At 37.2% G+C, this 18,428-nt stretch overlaps 2 protein-coding genes across 6 annotated transcripts in view; one reads left to right on the plus strand and one right to left on the minus strand.

Annotated features, from left to right (window-relative positions):
* LOC117209036 (lachesin-like) overlaps positions 1-14,335 on the minus strand; it is a 59,083-nt gene extending 44,748 nt beyond the window's left edge. For 2 of the 5 annotated variants that reach the window (XR_004487831.1, XR_004487832.1), the window contains exons 1-4: positions 13,205-14,335; positions 11,943-12,112; positions 9,326-9,536; positions 8,726-8,853 (exon numbers count right to left, since the gene is read on the minus strand). Coding sequence is in view for 2 of the 5 variants with exons in the window: in XM_033450617.1 (XP_033306508.1) it covers positions 8,726-8,853; positions 9,326-9,536; positions 11,943-12,112; positions 13,205-13,244 (549 nt within the window). In the remaining 3 variants the exon portion in view is untranslated. The remainder of the gene's footprint in view (positions 1-8,725; positions 8,854-9,325; positions 9,537-11,942; positions 12,113-13,204) is intronic. The other 3 variants (XR_004487830.1, XM_033450617.1, XM_033450616.1) reach the window with 3 other exon arrangements.
* Positions 14,336-16,162: 1,827 nt separating this feature from the next.
* Positions 16,163-17,800, plus strand: LOC117209034 (CDK-activating kinase assembly factor MAT1). Its single transcript, XM_033450614.1, has 2 exons — positions 16,163-16,578; positions 16,636-17,800. Exons 1-2 carry the CDS (start codon positions 16,455-16,457, stop codon positions 17,472-17,474), a joined length of 963 nt encoding a protein of 320 aa, XP_033306505.1. The 5' UTR covers positions 16,163-16,454; the 3' UTR covers positions 17,475-17,800.
* The last annotated feature ends 628 nt before the right edge of the window (positions 17,801-18,428 follow it).

Consider the following 18,428-nt stretch of genomic DNA (forward strand, 5'->3'; position numbering starts at 1 on the left):
ATTCTGCTGGTAAGTGAATTGAAGTTTGGAATCTAACAAATCCGAAGTATCATAGAATCGTTGGCTATTGTTCTCACGTAACAACAATCTGGTACTTCAGATTTGTCCGATTTCAAACTTCAATTGATTTGCCAGCAGAATTTCTGAAGAATTATTATGTCGATATGGACGAATAATCATACTGTAGCTGGGGCAGAATTTGAAAAAAATGAAGATTAAGTGTGTATGTAACGCACGGGTAAATTTGACCCACTACCACTTTTTCATCTGTACGTTCATTTTTTTCAACTCGCCCATCACGTTTCGGATAAACGCTAATAACAATTTTCGTTCTTCGAGGGAGATGCTCTTAAATGAACCGCGGTGCAAAAATAGCCATTTTTTAACATTCTCCTTTGATTTTTAAATTAGAATATGAAACATTGAACACTTATCGATGGATAAATTGTGAATTTGAAAATGTTTAAAATATGAACTTTTTGATAATTCCTTAACGAATAAATTACTTGGAAATTTGCAAAGCCGTCTGGCAGAAAAAATAAATTAATATGTTATACCATATAACAATACAATATTTATATAAAATTGGTTTTATATCTCTTATAAGACCATTAGTTGGAGGAATTACATTTTCGAGTAACGGAGATGCAACTTGATACTTGCTGTTGAAACAGAATCCGACAAATAATTCATTATTTGCTTCATTAAACTAGGGCAAAAAGTAACAGACGAACAATTTTATACCTTCCATAATTAACAGGACAGTTGGATGTTGTAAACTTGAATTAGCGAATAGCTACTGTAGAAACGAAGTTACAAGGATATCAGTACAATGTAATAATACCGATTCACGAAAATGCAGCGACTACTTCATTTACAGCTGTCAAGTATGAAGATTCCTGTTTTATTAAACGTACTACGTTTCATTATAATCTTTTGTTTCTTTGGAAAACAAACGTACTGTAACAAATATCTGCATTTACACGTTTCAATAATTCTCTAATCCACTTTAAATATAATATCCTTCCAATTAAAATTCGCCAATATAATTAACTTAACACTAACCTTACCAGACCTGGTCAAATGACCAGTTTCAAAATTTCATTTTAAGTTGTACATTCATTGTTATTTCTTTGTTATTCATTGTGTTAACAAAAATTGAGAAATTGATTGTTCAAATAATATAAGAATTTACATAAAGTCAGATGAACAAAAGGAATAATAATGAATGTACAATTTTAAATTAAAGTTTGAAACCGAGCCTGGTAAGGTTAGAGTTAAAGAAGAAAAAAGTAAAATAAACGATGAAATAAAAGGCAAATAAAATATAAAAGCGTAGGAAGTGAAATTTAGTGTGAGTATTTATCGCGGAAAGCAATGAATAAATACGATGTAAATATATAGGTATATACGTATAACACGGCGTGAAATACGAAAATTACTGGAAATTCATACGTATATAGATATGGGCATCAATTTTAAATTTCCTTTTGTCTGCTACTGCATATCTATTTTTAAATGTCCAATACTATCGAACTGTAGTTTTGTATCGGATGGCAGAGTTTCGAATTATTTAGCACAGCGATTCTCAAACCAACGCTGTACGTCGCACGTGCACGATGTACATTATGAAATATTTATCGTCGATGTCAGATTAAATGATTTTGTTGAATAATTTTATTAAAACCGAAATAAAAACATATTTCATTTGTTTTTAGTATCGTAAATAACCAATCAAGGACCAAGCAGTAAAGTAGCGCATAGAATTTGAGTAAACATGATACCATTGCACGATGAATTTTAGAAGTATGAGAATTTGAAATTTTGAAAATGTTGAAGAATTAAAATTTGAAAATTTCGTACAATCAAAAATGCGAATGGTGGTACTGAAATTGTTCAATCTCGATATCGATATCTATCTATTTTTACATTTTACTCCACTTAACCTCACTTTTCGCATCGTTCCATAAATATTACTTTGAAAAATTACTAAAAAAGTAACGAAGCCTAAAGTGTATCAAACCAATCCCAACCTCAAATCTCTCTCTCTTTCTCTCTCTCTCTTAAAGAACAAACAAACAGTGACCCAACAAAAGAAGAAGAACACAACTCCAACAATGAAGGAAACGACAACCTTACCCTCACAACTCACAGCAAAGTTATGTTTAACTAACGGAAGATGTTCTTACTTAGACAGGCGAATGTAGTGAAGCTGTGTGCGTGAATGAGAGAAAGATCGTGTTAGATGGAGTAGTTGGCGTGGAAGTTTAACGAAGTATTCGAAAAAGGTAATCGTAATAAGCAGCGAAAGGAGAAAAAGAACCTGTCTTTACCGGAAACGGAACTGGCAACTGATGTAATCGGGTGATTAAATAATTAATTCATAATCCTCATAGATTTTAATGACGAAAAAAAAAGAAGAAGAAATCAAACAAAAAATAGAAAAAGAGAAAGAGGTAGAGGGAGAAGAAAAAGAGCAACCATGTCTGTATCGGGGACGAAACTGATGGCTGATGTAATCGAATGATTAAGATATTGATTCATAAGCTTCATAGATTTCAACGACGGAAAAAAAACGAGAGAAATCAAGCAAAAAATAGAGAAAGAAAAAGAAATAAAATGCAGCAGTACCTGTATTGGAAACTAAACTGATGGCTGATGTAATCGAGTGATTAAAATATTGATACAGAGGCCTCGTGGATTATAACGACAAAGAAAAGGAAGAAGTTAAAGAAAAAATAGAGAAAGAAAAAGAAAAAGGAAAAGCACCTATGTCTATATCGGAAACGGAACTGATGGTTGATGTAATCGAGTGATTAAAAAATTGATTCATAAGCCTCATGGATTTCAACGACAAAAAAGAGAAAAGGAAGAAGAAGAAGAAAAAAGGGGAAGAAGAAGAAGAAGGAAAAGGGGAAGAAAAAAAAAATTAATCCGATCGTTCTGCACGGTCACCTCGTCCACGGTGGGCGTCGAGTGAATCGTGAAAGAGAAACTCCCCGGTGGAAACCCGCCTAAAAGGTGGTCGGAGGAAAAATAACAAAAGGAAGAGTTTGAGCAAGAAGTAAAAATGGACGCTGCTGAAGTTGGAACAGACGAAAAAAGAATAGGTGGAGCACTTTGGTCGAAGGAGGAAAGGAGGGGAAGGAGAGGAAAGAGTAGTGGTGGGGGAAGTTGGAGATCGAAAAAGTTTTTTTATCGACTAATTGGTTCATTGCCTTATTGAATATAGTAGAAATGGTATTGGACAGGAAAATAATAACGGAAAAGAAATCGGTCTCGTTGGAATTAGGAGAATCGAAAGGGTAGCAACAGGATGAACGTGAAACATGAAATATACAATACATATATCTAATTCATAAATCGATGGATACTCACATCAGTTGCATGTGTTAATTTAAATGATCTTTAAATGTGCATACAAGTCGCTAATAGGATTAACTAATTATAGAAGCAAAGCGGTAGTCTAATTGCAATAACAAGATAGGTTAGGTTCAATCATACAAACTTGATAAAAGGAAAGTACGCAGTGAAGATGGCGAATGTTTCTCAAGATTAACGGTAGTCATGACGTAAGAAAAATATACTACCATTCAGAAATCAGATATATCACTACCATGCGTTAATTTGTATATTTTTAAAACACGGTAACATAAGTTGTTATTATTAGTAGGATTAGCTAATTATGAGAGTAACGGAATTAACTCGTCCTGTAGACCCTACATATAGAAAGCACGATATACAGTAACACAGTGGACATTTATAATAGTTCGTCAAATTATTCAACAATTATTATTTGTCTTTTCGAAATAGATTCGTTTTTTAGCAATAAATACTATAACAATACGAACTATAATGCACTTAGATCTAGGAAAAGAATAGAGGATTATATAACTTTTTTTAATGAGATATGTAGTCCATTAATCTTTTTCTTGGGTCCGCCGATTAATACCTTAATTTACGACCTCACTATATCTCTTCCACCAACTATACATTCAGGCTAGGGATAAATGACCGTTATAATTACAAGATGAAGCTGACACTTATTAACCGGGTGTAATAGAAGGAAAACTAAATTATATTATATCTCAAAAATCTTACCATAGACCTGTTTTAAGAAAAATTATATAACTTGTAATAAAAAATTATATACTTGTTCAAGAAAAAATTCATATACATCAAAAATAGATAATTATTTTTTATCTTTCCTAGATATGCAATATACACTTTAAGGTTAAGTTTAACTATTCATTCGAAAATTGTGTACATTCAATCATATTTATTTACAATAAAATTCACTATATCTTTTGAAATCATGCTTGAATTAACGAAAAAAGGTAAAGAATGGAAAATTATATATCCTTCATATTTTATTTCGCTTCTACCATGAAAATTAAATAGGAGTTCTTTTACTATTGCTAACACTCCTCTATTCAAACAAAGGCCACTATCATATTATGTCGTGTATTGTGTCTTGTTACGATGCTAATAAAATTTTAAAATGTTTTATACAGTAAATACAATATGGACATAAAAGTTTTTATGATAAACATCCAAATACTTTTATAAGCCAGTCCATGTCAATAGATATGTCTTAAAAGATTAAACCTGGTAAATGTTTGGCGACTTATGAAAGGCGTTGTACTTCTGTGACCTTCGATAAAGGATATAATTAGAGAAATCGTTTTGAAGGGATTTTCCTCCCAAGGGATATACTTATACTTCCGGTGAAGAGTTTGGAAGGAATGTAATAACTCTAGGAACATTAAATCTTCCGCTAACTTTCTCATCGATCGGAAATTAATTACGCCGGAAGTCTGGTTAACGCCCGCGGGACTGATTCTTCGTGACTTCCCGTTTTCGCCGCGCAGCTCCACGTTTTTTCCTATTTTCATGCTACTTTTAAATGCTTCAAAGAGAAAACATCTCCTACAAATTCGTATACACATATTTTACGATTCGATCAAAATATCTTTGCAACTGTGAAAATAGTAAATAAAAAATAACTGTTTTAATGAAAATTTAGTGATTCTTGTGGCACATAAATCTGTACAGCGAAATTATTAAAAAATTTGACTGTTTAAATAAAGAAATATCTCACCTGTTACGTTTATTTTTAAAAATTGGATACTGCCTTCTCGCCAGGTCGAAAAATATGCCATATCTCATTGTAAATATAGATGTATCTGCCACAAAATATTACTATTGCAGTTAAAAGTATAAAAAATATGAAAACTCAAGATATTAAAACATTAACCAAAAATAATATCATAATATTTGAAAGTCTTTAATTTTCGTGTCCTTTGTATATTTAACTGCTATAGTAATAATATTTTCACACGTATAGATACGATATACAAAAGTTAATTATAATTGTTAAAGAATAGAATTTTATTTGCGTGTGTTTGACTGCTACATTGAACGCTACTTTTTAATAATTATAACTGATTTTTTTACATTTCTACCAAACGATACAATACAATGACGTGAATAGTATCTGTTTCATTGTTGCTAACGATAAATTTATGTCCACCAGAATCTTAGTATAGAATAACCTTTATGAACAAGAGAAAGATACCTAATCGCCAAGTCCCTATATAAATCAACAATTCTTAATATCTCTATAGCAATGCGCCATTTTGCAAAAGATTTTAAATCCAGATATCCATCCACGCTCTGCCGTGGTGCATGTACGACTAGTACGGCCCACGCGACAGAAACAGCGTCGACACAATCATGCAGTTAATCCCATCGCAAACTTCTCCAAACCGAACTTGCAAAACTCACAATCCCTCCTCAAACAATGCTACCTCCCTTGAAACACCTACAACGACCACGAATATTCATCACTAGTGTACTCTATTGACAACTCAAGAAGTAACAACGTAAAATACTAAAACAAATATACAATCAAAAGAGTCGCAAGATAGATGAAAAAAACCTTTATTTATTTGAAGGAAATTTTAATAATTAACCTATTAATCAGAAAAGATAATTTAATTCGTCAAACGGATTCCTAACCTCTCATACGTAATAACTGCCTTACATACGATATAGTATATTTGTATATTATACTGCGTTGAGATTCCAGCTGAAAATTTGAAAAATAGATTTACAAAGGTGAAACTCGATCCATTTGATTCATTCTTAATGTTTTGATTATAGCCATTTCTCGTTAAACTCAGCTAATAGGTTAAGCTAACTGCTGGCAGTTGAACTCATGCACACTAACGTGAACGTCTGTTATACGAACTTCAATTATGTTGGTTAATAACATAAATTCGTCTCGTTTCTATATTTACAACAATACATGTAATAACAACAGGGCTAATTTGCTACACAATATAATCTAAGTTCACATATGTTACAACACATCACATATGTACAACCCACCAACAGAGTCACGTGAATAGAAATCTACTCTAACGAAATAAATAAAACAAATAAAACATCAAATTACAAGGGAGGGATAAACCTAATCCAAATCGAAGAGTTAAAAGAAGAAGGAAATTGAAAAAAAAGCGAAGAAGAAAGCAAGGGGAAGAAAAAAGGGAAGAAAGGCAACACGAAGACCATAGTGTGTGTAGTGCAGGTGTTGACACACTGTCTGGCGTTGAACGAGAGGGATATGCGTGGAGGAGGGACGAGAACTGATACACCAGAAGCAGCCTGTTTGAAGGGGGAATAGGCGAGATAAATAACGGTGAAGAGGAGTGGTGGCGTGTAGGGGAGGGACGAGTTGGTAGAATGACGAAGAAAGGACAGTATATGAGAGAAAAAGGGAGACATTGAGCACTGTAAAGTCGATAGGGTAGGTAGAGAACGCTAGAGTAGTAATGGTGGGGATAAAGAGTGAGAACACGGATGAAGAGCGTGGACGCGAATGAAGAGAGGAGAGGGGGAGGAGAACGATGGGATAGAAAAGATGAAAACGAGAGGACAGGAGGTAAGTGGGGTAGGGGGTAGGGGACAGCAGTTGGAGGGACGATGGAAAATTGCGTATACCGGGCCGAAGGATAGAGCGGGAAAGTGGGCGTGCTCTGTTGCATGGAAGGTGACAGAGATAATGGGCATGAGGAAGAGGAACGAGAGTAAAAATGAGTGAAAGACAGTGGAAAAGCCTGCGAATTGTAAAGACAGACGCGGTGGTACACAAAGAGCCAGCTGCCAGAGAGAACTGACACTCTTAAGAAGGATGGACGGAAAAGACAATGCTTCGTTGGGTGGGAAAAGGATGGACGAGGCAGATGTGTATAGGAGGGGAAACAGGAGGAAGTTCAAGAGATAGAGGAAGAGAGGAAGAGAAGAAGAAAAGAGAGGAACGAGGTGGAATTGTAAAAAGGAATGTAGAAAAGGTTGGAAACAAAGAGGGGTGTATGTGCAAAAGGATTTGAGGGAAAAAGAAGAAAAAAGTGAAAATGAAGAGAAAGAGAGAAACGAACGAAAAGTATTGAGACGGAGGAATTAGGTAGACGAATTGGTGAGATAGTTTTATTCATTGCCTTCAAGCGAAGAATCCACTCTAAGATACCGGAGTTGTTAGAGATAAGGGTGTAGAAGTTGATTAAGAGGCTAGACCTGGTAATGAAATGAATAATAAAACGGGCTACCGCTAATTGAATATCAATGATACATACAAGATACCGGGGGACTGCAAAAGAGAAAGAATCGTTTCGTAATTGAATACTATTTGATTCGGAATACAGTTCCAGAACAGGGTAAGGAAACTTTCCCGTAAAAATGAACGAGGACGACGATAGTAGCGAGGAAAAGGAGTTTTCGGGAATTCCAACGCGATCAAAATTCAGTGAGAGCGTAAATTTGTAAAGACACGGACGAAAGCCGCGGTTCTCGTTCCGTATGCCGTGGAGCGTGGCGACCGCTTCTTCGGGAAATAATTGAATAATTCATTTCGTAAACTACAATTTGAATAATTTCGAGTCTATTCGCGGGAATTCGCTCGCCTCGTTGGTAATACGTGTATAAAAGGATACTCGTTAGCAGGGAGGAAATTAAAAAAACGAGAACAGAGAGAGAAACGAGTATGAAAGAAAGTGGGGGGAGGGGAGGGAGAGGAAAAAGAAAGGAAAAGAAAAAAATGGAAACGTGGCGGTTGGGAAAATTAACCTTGCTTCTGGAGGCAGGTGGTTCCCTCAAATATTCCTTTAACCTAGTTAGAAAAAATTACATAATTAAGTGGCCGATATGACCACTTCTGACTCCGATCTTGCGTCGTGCGAACAATGTTTCGTAATTCACTGTACCTAGCGTAGAAAATTCTGTTTTCGCCCTCTTCTCCCGTCATCGCATCCTATATTTTATCCCGTTATCGTTTCGTAGTTTCTATATGACTTGGGAATTTTTCTGCTAATATGAAATTGAATTTATTAAAATTACACGTTGAACGTCGTTCCCATTAATTGATCTGATTTTAACAGGATTCCCCTGTTATTGTTATCGGATACTACTATACCGATATAGGTAACAGAAAATATGAAAAAAGACACGACTCCGTGTTCTTGCGATCGGGATTAAAGTTATATACGTTTATCCGTGTCTCACGTTAATGGTGATCAATAACGTTCTGCTCGCCCTACTTTCGGCTCTTTCTTTTTCTGCGATAATTTATACGAACGGGCATAAAATGATTTGCGCAACACACACACGCGCACACACACACAATGTATACACACGTATATACAGTCATATATCAAAAATGCAATACCTCGTGGTCATGGGTCCAATAAATGGCGGTCGGTGGTTCGGGGCTGTGACGTACCACGCAAGTGAGATTCATGGTGCTGTCCTTGTTTATGAACATCTCTGGTTCTCCAACGATCGACGTGACAGGTTCTGGACAATAGAAAATAAAGGAAAATATGACTCACCATACGTAATAATTTCTCTTCGAATCGAACAAAAATAAACAAGAAAAGAACGATGTGAAACTAAACCGGCCAATGAGGAAGGGAATATATAAAACATACACTATGTTCCTCTTTCATAAGGTGAAATTCACGCGGCGATGCTGTGCACACAAATTGGCTACACGTACAATTGACGAGGAAAAAGACAACTGTTTAATTGAAATTCACAGTAAAGTCAAAATTGCGAAAAAATTCTCTATAGCTACGCTTGATTGCACGCGGCAAATTGTACAATTGCTTATGGACACGTTGGTCGCGTCCATTCGATAGCCGTTCGACTGAAATGAAATTAACGAGTATCCGGTGACGAAACAAGAGAGACAGGCTGATGCGACGGGAAGATTGCGAAACACAAACACACGAATGAAGAGTAAAGAACAGCATAGATGTGAACTTACCGACGACGGAGAGATGCATCGAATGGCCGATCGGTGGTGTCGTTGACACTTGACACTCGTAGATCCCGGAATCACGACGCTGAGGATATTTCACTTGGAGCGTCCAGTCTTCGGTTCTGGGAAAGTGTGATGCCACGAATCTTTGGTCGGATGTATACGTTTCAACGCCAACAGTTAAAAGATGGATATCCCTGTGCCTTACCCAGGAAACCTACATACAGGACAGGTATATGCCATATATATATATACACGTATACACGTGTTGTAGCATAGAAGGGATCAAAACACGTAGTAAGCACAAATCTCATAAGGTGAACATAAAGCAGACTTGAAAGCGGATCAATGGTGGCCAGCGGTGCTATCACGTGTAAGTAGATGCCGTTGAATAATAAAACGACCATCGACGTGTAATTTTGCGTGTGAAACTATTTAAAGTTGAAATCGAACACTTGCGTTTAACTATCAATTCGCATGAATAACTGCTGGAAATTGATTCCATCTCTGATATCCGATAAGCGGCGGTCCGTTTAAATAATATTCTCTATCGGCTACCGAGAGATAGTCGTATATACCGATTATTTGTTGACTTTTCCATCGAATAACCGAGGAATGTTTTTTTAAGCTGTAGCTAATACGCGTATCGATGTTAATTCGAACAATAGAGTTTTCCTCCAACCAGGGGTGAGGAAAGAGAAAAAAAAGGAAACGCGGACAATCATAGAGATTTACTGTACCGTATTTTTCAGGGAATGTTCAAAAAACTGTGTAACGTATCCCTCTGATTCTCATATTATCTGACGCGTAAAAACCGCTCGATGGGAATCCCGCGCCGATGACACGTATCACAGGTGTGTGTACACGTGCGCACCGTAAGAAATGTGATGTTGCCAGGACAACAACGACAGCGTAGATAACTGTAATTAATGCTCCTGTAACGCGTCCTGATATATTCACAAACATCAATTTGCATCAGTTGGACACACCGATTGTTGTCGACTAAATAATTATTAACGTTATCCGCTACATGACAAACTTTTTGTCTGTGTGGGTCTCACGTATACGACGCACATACCGGAACAAAATGCGATCCGATATGCATGTGTATATATATGTACATGAAAATCGTTGAATATGCATCATTCGATGTATAGACTCTCTGTCTGTCTGTCTCTCCCTGTCTCTCTCTGTCCCTCTCTCCCTCTTTCTCTCTCTCTCTCTCTCCCTCTCTCTCACACTCATAGAGTCAGAGTAAAACGTTCGTACTTCACGCCTTCAGCGATCGTCATTGATTGCACGCTGATGGTTTAATGCCATTTGTTGTTCTGGCTCGTTAAACCACGTTTCCCTGGCATGCGCGCGCGCTCTTGTGTGCTTCTAAATAGACTACAAATTAGTATTTAGGACATACCGATAATCGGTACATCGCGTCGTCATCGCACAAAAGAATATTAACGAAAAAGTCGTGACGGATAACCGTGGGTCCTGGCTATATATACGGAGACGGATGAAACGCCACCTTGTTAGGCTTTTATAAAACGCACTTACTCAACACCTTGCCCATAGTATTCTGATCGATTGTGATTAACCAGTAGCTATTTAAAATTCAAGTAGAGCTTAAAACGTTACTTGCAATTAAAGCTGACTGAAGATGGGCTGGCTGGGTTTGCATGAGAATTATAGCGTTCGCTTGAAACGGCAGACTGAGCAGTAGACTTTCGAAAAGGACACGCGCGTGTACCGCGATGAATTATGCACCGGATCCCATAAGTAGCTTGATGGAACCCTGATATGTGCATTTACCGCACGACACGTGATCTCTTCGCGTGCTCTCGCTATGCCTGTTAAGTCGACAGTGCTTTTTTCGGTATACCATAATATCCTTTCTTCTCTAATGAGAGATTTCTGACTTGCGTGACCCCAGCAACAGCATAGAAAGAAGAAAAGGTAGAACGAAAAAAAAAGAGACGAAGAGAGAGAGAAAAAAAAAACTTTTTTGAAAACAAAGTGCACTTTGTACAGCGTTATCGGTGCTTCGCGAAAGAAAGGTTGAAGAGCAAGCACGGACAGGGATTAAAGGAGACGGGATAGGTGGAAGGAGTGGAGGGTGCGCGAAATAAAAACTGCTCGGCCGTGCATATTATGAAAAAGCAAAAGCTTTCTGTTTTACTTAAATTTCTCCGGTAAATAGGGGAACTATAGGTAACGGAAAAACGAACGATAGAAAAGAAATAGGAAACTTCGTTCTTGTACCTATCTGTATCGCGATAGCTAACTTCGACTCCGTTATGCCGTAACCGTCTAATGGCCGAACTTAAATTGTACATTTCGCCACATTATGCAGTATATACCAGACCGATTCTTTCGCTTTTTTCTCTCTTTCAGAAACACAACCGCATTATACTCTCTTTGAAAATCGTCATTAACTCCATCGAACACATATACCTGAGCTTGAAAGGCGCTGCTGTTGCCATCCCATTAACGTTTCCAAGCGAAAGTAATTACGAAGAGAAAAATCTCCGCGAATTATCGAATTTCTATCCGTTGCTGACAGCCGATAATCTCGTTCGCGGACAGAGACCACGTGACTCGCATCTTTAATAGAGGAGAGATTACCTACCGTACGATCGCCCAGATTCCGTACTCGACAGGTGAGGGTGGCCGTTTTGCCAACCAACGCGGTGACATTCCGTGACGCTGAGATGTCAAAGTAAGGTCCACGGTCGAGTGGTTCCAGTGCCCGATTCTCGTGCATCTCGGAATCGGATGTGCTCCGGGCAAGTCTTTGCACTTTAAGAAGAAACATACACGGAACAAAACCAAAACAATCTCGCGCGCGTACATGTAAAGATTATATATTTATATATATATATATATATATATATACACGCACACACACAAACACATACATAGAAACAAACACATATAAATGCAGAGAAAAGCAGCTTTCAATGGGCTCGCTTCAATCTCCAGATTGCGGTGGATTGTTCTTTGACCCGAAAGATTATTTCCCGTGCTTCGCTGCACCGCGAACCGCTATAAGGCCGGAAATCGCGAGTAGAATAGAGAAAAGAGGAAATGTTCGCCACGTTTCGTCATTCGTTATCGGAATTTTGTTAACTCCTCGTGTTTACCGCGGAACTCTCGTACGCGCCAGAGGAGGCGTGTACGATATACGGGCCAGAAGTGGCAAGAAATCATTTTAACGTGTCCCGAAGTGGTACGCGGTAAAAGGCCACGTATATAATACATACGTACATATGTATATCTGCACGTACACATATACGTGCATCTCCTATTTTCGGTTTCGGACATAGACCTTGCCTACGTTTCGTCATAAAGTATTAAAGTAACTCGGTAAAGTTTCAACGCAGCAGTTTCAGAAACTACTTTATCTCATAATACGTGGCAGTGAACTATCGCTGGCAACCCGTTCTGTCACTTTTCTCTCTTTTGTGCGTATCCCCGTGGAAAAATATATCGCACCCCGAGTAGCAGCAGCAGCCGTCGCGTTATTATAACGAATGTTCCCAATATTTTCATCGCGGTACCCGTCGTTGCTCGTGTAACCGCGATTATATTCGTATTCGTTGTACTTGAAACGGCGTGCTTTATTCGCCCCGTTTCATACCGCTTGCAATCAGCAGGGTATACACACGAGAAATTACCTCTTTTTCTCATTACCCATTATTTTCAATCTAAACAATTTTTCAAAGAGAAATTCTTTTCAAACCACGGCGGCGAGGTTGAGTGGCGGGGTGAAAATTCAGTTAAATCGTTTTAAAAAGCATCATTGTTCGGGCAAACTACGATTACGCAAACCGATTCAAAAAACAATCCGCCTTGAACAGTTAAACACGTGGCTGATGAATTTCCACTTACCCGAAAACAATAGACCCAGAGTAAAAAATAAACTCTTCATTTTTTGTTTCTCTCTCTCATATTCGATCCACGATGTCGCTTGATAGAACCGTCGCGTTTTTCAAAAAAATCCACCACTATCTTTGTTTCAACCGGCGAGATGTATGGGAAAAAGGAAAAGGAATGGAATAGTAATACGAGGTTTATACGAGACGAGATAGTGGGAGATAAAGGAGTTTTCGCGTTCTCCGCGATCACTCTTCCTCGAGATCAGACTTTCACTTATCAATTATTTCCATCGAACCGATCCATCCCATCCGCGATGCTTTAATCTTCTCCCTGGTATGGTGCAATAATCCAAAGTCGAGCGTTCGATACAGCATTTCGCGATACAAAGACTAGTGTAGAGATCAAACTCGTGAAAAGAGATACGAATCGATAAGCATCCGATTTTCCTTTAGTTTTTCACTGAATGTCGCCATTATGTCTCCGCTATTCGAGATCTACGCGTTGGCATGCATAGAAATCGCCCCCGATACTTCTTCCCCATAATAGTCCGTCTCACTCCCACTTACGTGACACTAGTGCTTCTCTCTTCCCGCTGGAACGTGTCTTTATCCGTGAACTACTTAATTGACCAACGGTACATAGATGAACAAAACCTCTCTTTTTTACTTCTTCGCGTTCTTTGAAATTGACGAACAAAAACAACTAAAAGAAAGGGATATTCATTCGACGACTTGTACACCGTGTTCTTATAATATATATTCTACTATGCAAATCGAACGATCTCAACTGATTTTCATTCTTCTGTACGTAGCAACGGGCGGTGGAAAAAACAGAGAAGTCTAGGTGTAATCTCACGTTCTACTCGTATTTCGTTATTAAACGAAGCGAACGATTAACGTAAAGTAGATGATCTAATTCTTCTGATTCATGGACCGTGTTGTCGAACGAATTGGAAAAAGAGGAGTATGCGTCTGAAGCGTGTGCGCGGATGGATCTTCTCTCCTTAGTGAGTTTGGTACGTTGAACGAGGAGCGCGGCGAGCGTAGACAGAGCACGATAAAACTCGTGTACGAGTATCCGAGCGAAACTGACAGTGCATGCGACACGGCCCGGGAGAGACGCCCTGCCATCTGTCCTTGCACACGCCCCGCTTTCCCTCACCCGAAGTCAACGGGAAGATGGGGTAGACATCGTCCGGCGCAAGCGTATCCCTTTAGTTCTATTACAGGCACGCACACAACGATGCATAACGGGGTGAGCGTGCAGCATCCCTAGTCAAGAATCGAATTCCATACTGGACCGATCGTCGTCCTCGTCGTCGTCATTGTCGTACACGTGTCACACGCACCAACACACGTTATGCACCGTAACAAATTTCATGCAGCGCAACGCAAAGTAAGAGTAAAAGAGAGAAAGGTAAAAGAGGAGAGAGAGAGAGAGAGAGAGAGAGAGAGGAGTCAGTCTTTTGCATCGTTTTCCACGTAAACGGGCTGGATCGAGCTTATCGCTTCGATCGCGGTCCGTATGAAAGACAGTAAACAAAACGAGGCTGTTTCCTCGAATGTTTTTGACCGTTGAAATTGCTCGGACCTGGCTATCGAATATCGTACTATACTCATCGTAATGCTCGCTTTAAAAATGCCAAAATATTTGTCGTTTATGCGGTGTTTGCGACTATCAATGTATTACCATGACCTCTTTGAACGTACGTTTGATAAATAAATTTTCAAAAGAAATCGAAATCACTTTTCGTCATTTTCGGATTTTTGAATTTTGTCATTTATTACATTTAATAAACAATTAATGAAAACCTATTAATTATATTTCTGTTGTATTTATTCAAATTTAATAATTGAAACGTCAATCCTTTAAATATGTAAATATCATATAGCGTGTTATAGATACAAGTATGTTGGATACAATTATGTTAGATACATGATATACAGATATATATACGTATAGATACAAACGATACGCGTAAATCTCGAGAAAATTTGCCGTTCAAAAAAGACATTATGTGAATCTGCTTGGGACGAGAAAAGACTGAGATAGGGTGCTCACTTTAGGAAATCTTCCATGGAACAAGATTCTGGCTAATCTCGGATATTTCGTGTTAGCGGGACAGATGTTGGGTATATCTACGTTTACTTAAGGAACGTCGTTGCACATTTTTCACTGAACGTCAAGATGGTTTTACAAGAAGAGGTTGAATAATGGGCGTTTGTAGTATCAGTCGTTGGAAAGAAGAAACAAGGAGAAGCTTTAGGAAGTACCAAAGCACACCACCCCCTTTTGTTCTGTCGAGTATAATGGACATGCATCGCGTCCCTTTTCTGCTGCTTTTTAATGTATAATTTACACGATGGAATTGAAAGAGAAATCGATGCCCTAAATCGTTAGAAGTGAAACGCACAAAAGACGTACAGCTTTGGTATCAAGGGATTCGACTTGAGTTTTCTCTCTTCGTGAGAGATTTCTTTCCCTCTTTTCTTTCTTCTTTTTGCCTCGGTAATCACGTAACAGTACGCGATGATCGAAAGTAGTGGAAAAAGCGCAGATTCAGTCGATGATAAAACATGCAGTGCACGTTTTTCCGATAAGTTTATCTTCTAATTTATTTACGGTTTAGGCGCTTAAGAGCAAAGAATAAAAACGGAGAAATACAGCTATAATTCCTCGAATTACATTGAAATTATTCTTCGATCTGATACAAACATTTCTTTAAAAATGATGATATAAACAATTATTTAGCGCTATAATAGAATTTGTATCTTACATTTGTAACATTATAGACTCGTTACTAAATCGTAACGTTGCATTGTAATCAGTTAATTGATGAATTATATATGACAATTAATTTATGGAAATACTATATATTATGCTTAATAAGCATTTAGTTTGTGTGGTTATGAACATTTTCGATATCAATGATTTCGATAGTAGAAGCTTCATTATTCGATGTTACAATATCGATTGTGGTTCGAGTTTCAAATTTCAAGATGGTAGTAATGTGAAATTTCAAGTTGTATAGGTTAAGTCACGGAATGACAATATTACGAATCCTTTGCCAGGACATCCAAATATAAAAATGTTATCGTATTTTGGATCTTTAGCTATACGGAGTGATTCAATTGATTAGAATTTAAAAATTATGTCATACGTCGGAATGTGAATTTTTTTACTCTTTAACCGATCGATCAGTCTGCGAAAGCAAACTGTGGTTCCTACAAGTTTACGTACTTGTTTTTCGTACCTCGTAAAAATGGATGATCAAGCTTGCCCAAGATGCAAAACTACCAAATATCGAAATCCATCATTAAAAATGATGGTGAACGTTTGCGGTCACACGTTGTGTGAAAGCTGCGTGGATTTGTTATTTCTGAAAGGTTAGTATCTTTGAGGTTAGTAATCGTTAAGAGAATCTTATCATATAATCTTTGTAGGTTCTGGCTCATGTCCTGAATGTAAAATTCCTCTGAGAAGAGCGAATTTCCGTGTCCAATTATTCGAGGACCCTATGGTAGAAAAGGAAGTAAACATCAGGAAAAGAATTCTTAGAGACTTTAACAAGAAGGAGGAGGACTTTGCAACGTTAAGAGAATACAATGATTACTTAGAAGAAATTGAGACATTAATATATAACTTGGCTAATAATATTGACGTAGTAGAAACAAATAAGAAAATAGAACAGTACAAAAGAGACAACAAAGATCAAATAACAAAAAGTAAATCTAAGATTGGTAGAAACGAATATGAACTGGAAGAGATGATCGAGTTAGAGAAGCAGAAAGAGGAAGAAAGAAGATTGGAAATAGCTAAAGAAGAAATTGAAGCTAAAAAGAAAAAGATCCGTGAAAAGGAAGCATTAATAGATGAGCTTACATTTTCAGAAGGAAATGCAAAGAGCATTGTAGAGACATTTGCCTCTGTCATACAAGCATCTAAGAAGGAACAGAAAGCAGCACCTGCTAAAGTCACTCAATTTAGTACAGGAATTAAATTTACTAATCAGGGAGGTCAGAGTTACATGCCCATACCAAAGATCGAAGAAGGTCCTCTGTATTGTTATACTCCTATTAGACAAGGGACAGATGGCCCAACACCTCCTAGTTGGAGAGAATTGCAAGCTCGTGGATACGTCTCTCATGTACGCGTTGAATCCTCAGCAGAAAGGGCAGGTGGATTTAAAGCACATGTTGCATGCTTAAGAGCCTTGCAAGAATCCATGGCTGGTTTATATCACAATCCTTCACAGAGCCAAACAGAATTCACAACTGTATAATTGTACAAACTGTTTTAATACCAAGAAAATCATATCTCTAGTTTTATATATAGGATACCATTAATGATCGTCTAATTGTCACATACAATCCAAAATCTCTGATAAATCGTTACTCTATAAGTAATACATGTCAAGTTAATTAAGTATATGTGATATAATCAGAAGTTGCAGGTATATGTGCCTTGTATATTTATGTAATTTTAGTATTATATATTGTATATTACAATTATAACATGAACACTACATGACTGTAGTACCTGTGCGTAGATTAAGAAACAATCATTTTTTGTTTCCATGCAAAATAAAATTCATTTTGTTAAAAATAATAATACATGTTAATAATTTTCTCTTTTTCCTTACCATCGTCGAAAGATAAATTTTTGTTTGTGTTGCAACATTAATAGCGGTGTTGGTTAAGATTAAATATGTACATATTATAACTATTGCTAACTGTGTAATGTGTAATCATCAATCACAAACACATGACATTCAATGCTCTTTTGAGTTTCTCATCTTGATAGTCGCTTGATTCCCCATACGCATTTTTATGTCGCATGCGACGTTATCGGTTTAGTACAGTACTAGTTTGAATTAGAATTAAAGTCTTGCATGAAATTATAAATAAGATATAGAACAGGACATGCTATAATCGCAACAAAAGTTATTATTAATTATAATTTAATATCTAATTTGTTAAAGGGTATAGGATATAGCCCTTAGAAAATTGTTAAGAATATTTAACCGTATTATATTTGTTTCTCCAGTAATTTTACGAATAATTGTTTTCGAAACCAGAGAATGCTATAAGTCATGACAATAAATTTAGATTCATTAAAACAAAAATAAAATCCTAAAACAGATCTCGGAAAAAATATTTTGAAATAATTTTGAAATATTATTGAAATGTGCACGAATGTGATAGAACTCCAGGGAGTTAACTCGTATGTGGACTCA

This window comes from Bombus bifarius, unplaced genomic scaffold, assembly GCF_011952205.1.
Source record: "Bombus bifarius isolate JDL3187 unplaced genomic scaffold, Bbif_JDL3187 scf7180000008165, whole genome shotgun sequence".
Lineage (NCBI taxonomy): Eukaryota > Metazoa > Arthropoda > Insecta > Hymenoptera > Apidae > Bombus > Bombus bifarius.

Coding starts and splice junctions, on each gene's coding strand:
- LOC117209034 (XM_033450614.1), top strand. CDS start 16,455: ATGGATGATCAAGCTTGCCCAAGATGCAAAACTACCAAATATCGAAAT. Junction 16,579..16,635: donor GGATTTGTTATTTCTGAAAG/GTTAGTATCTTT, acceptor TAATCTTTGTAG/GTTCTGGCTCATGTCCTGAA.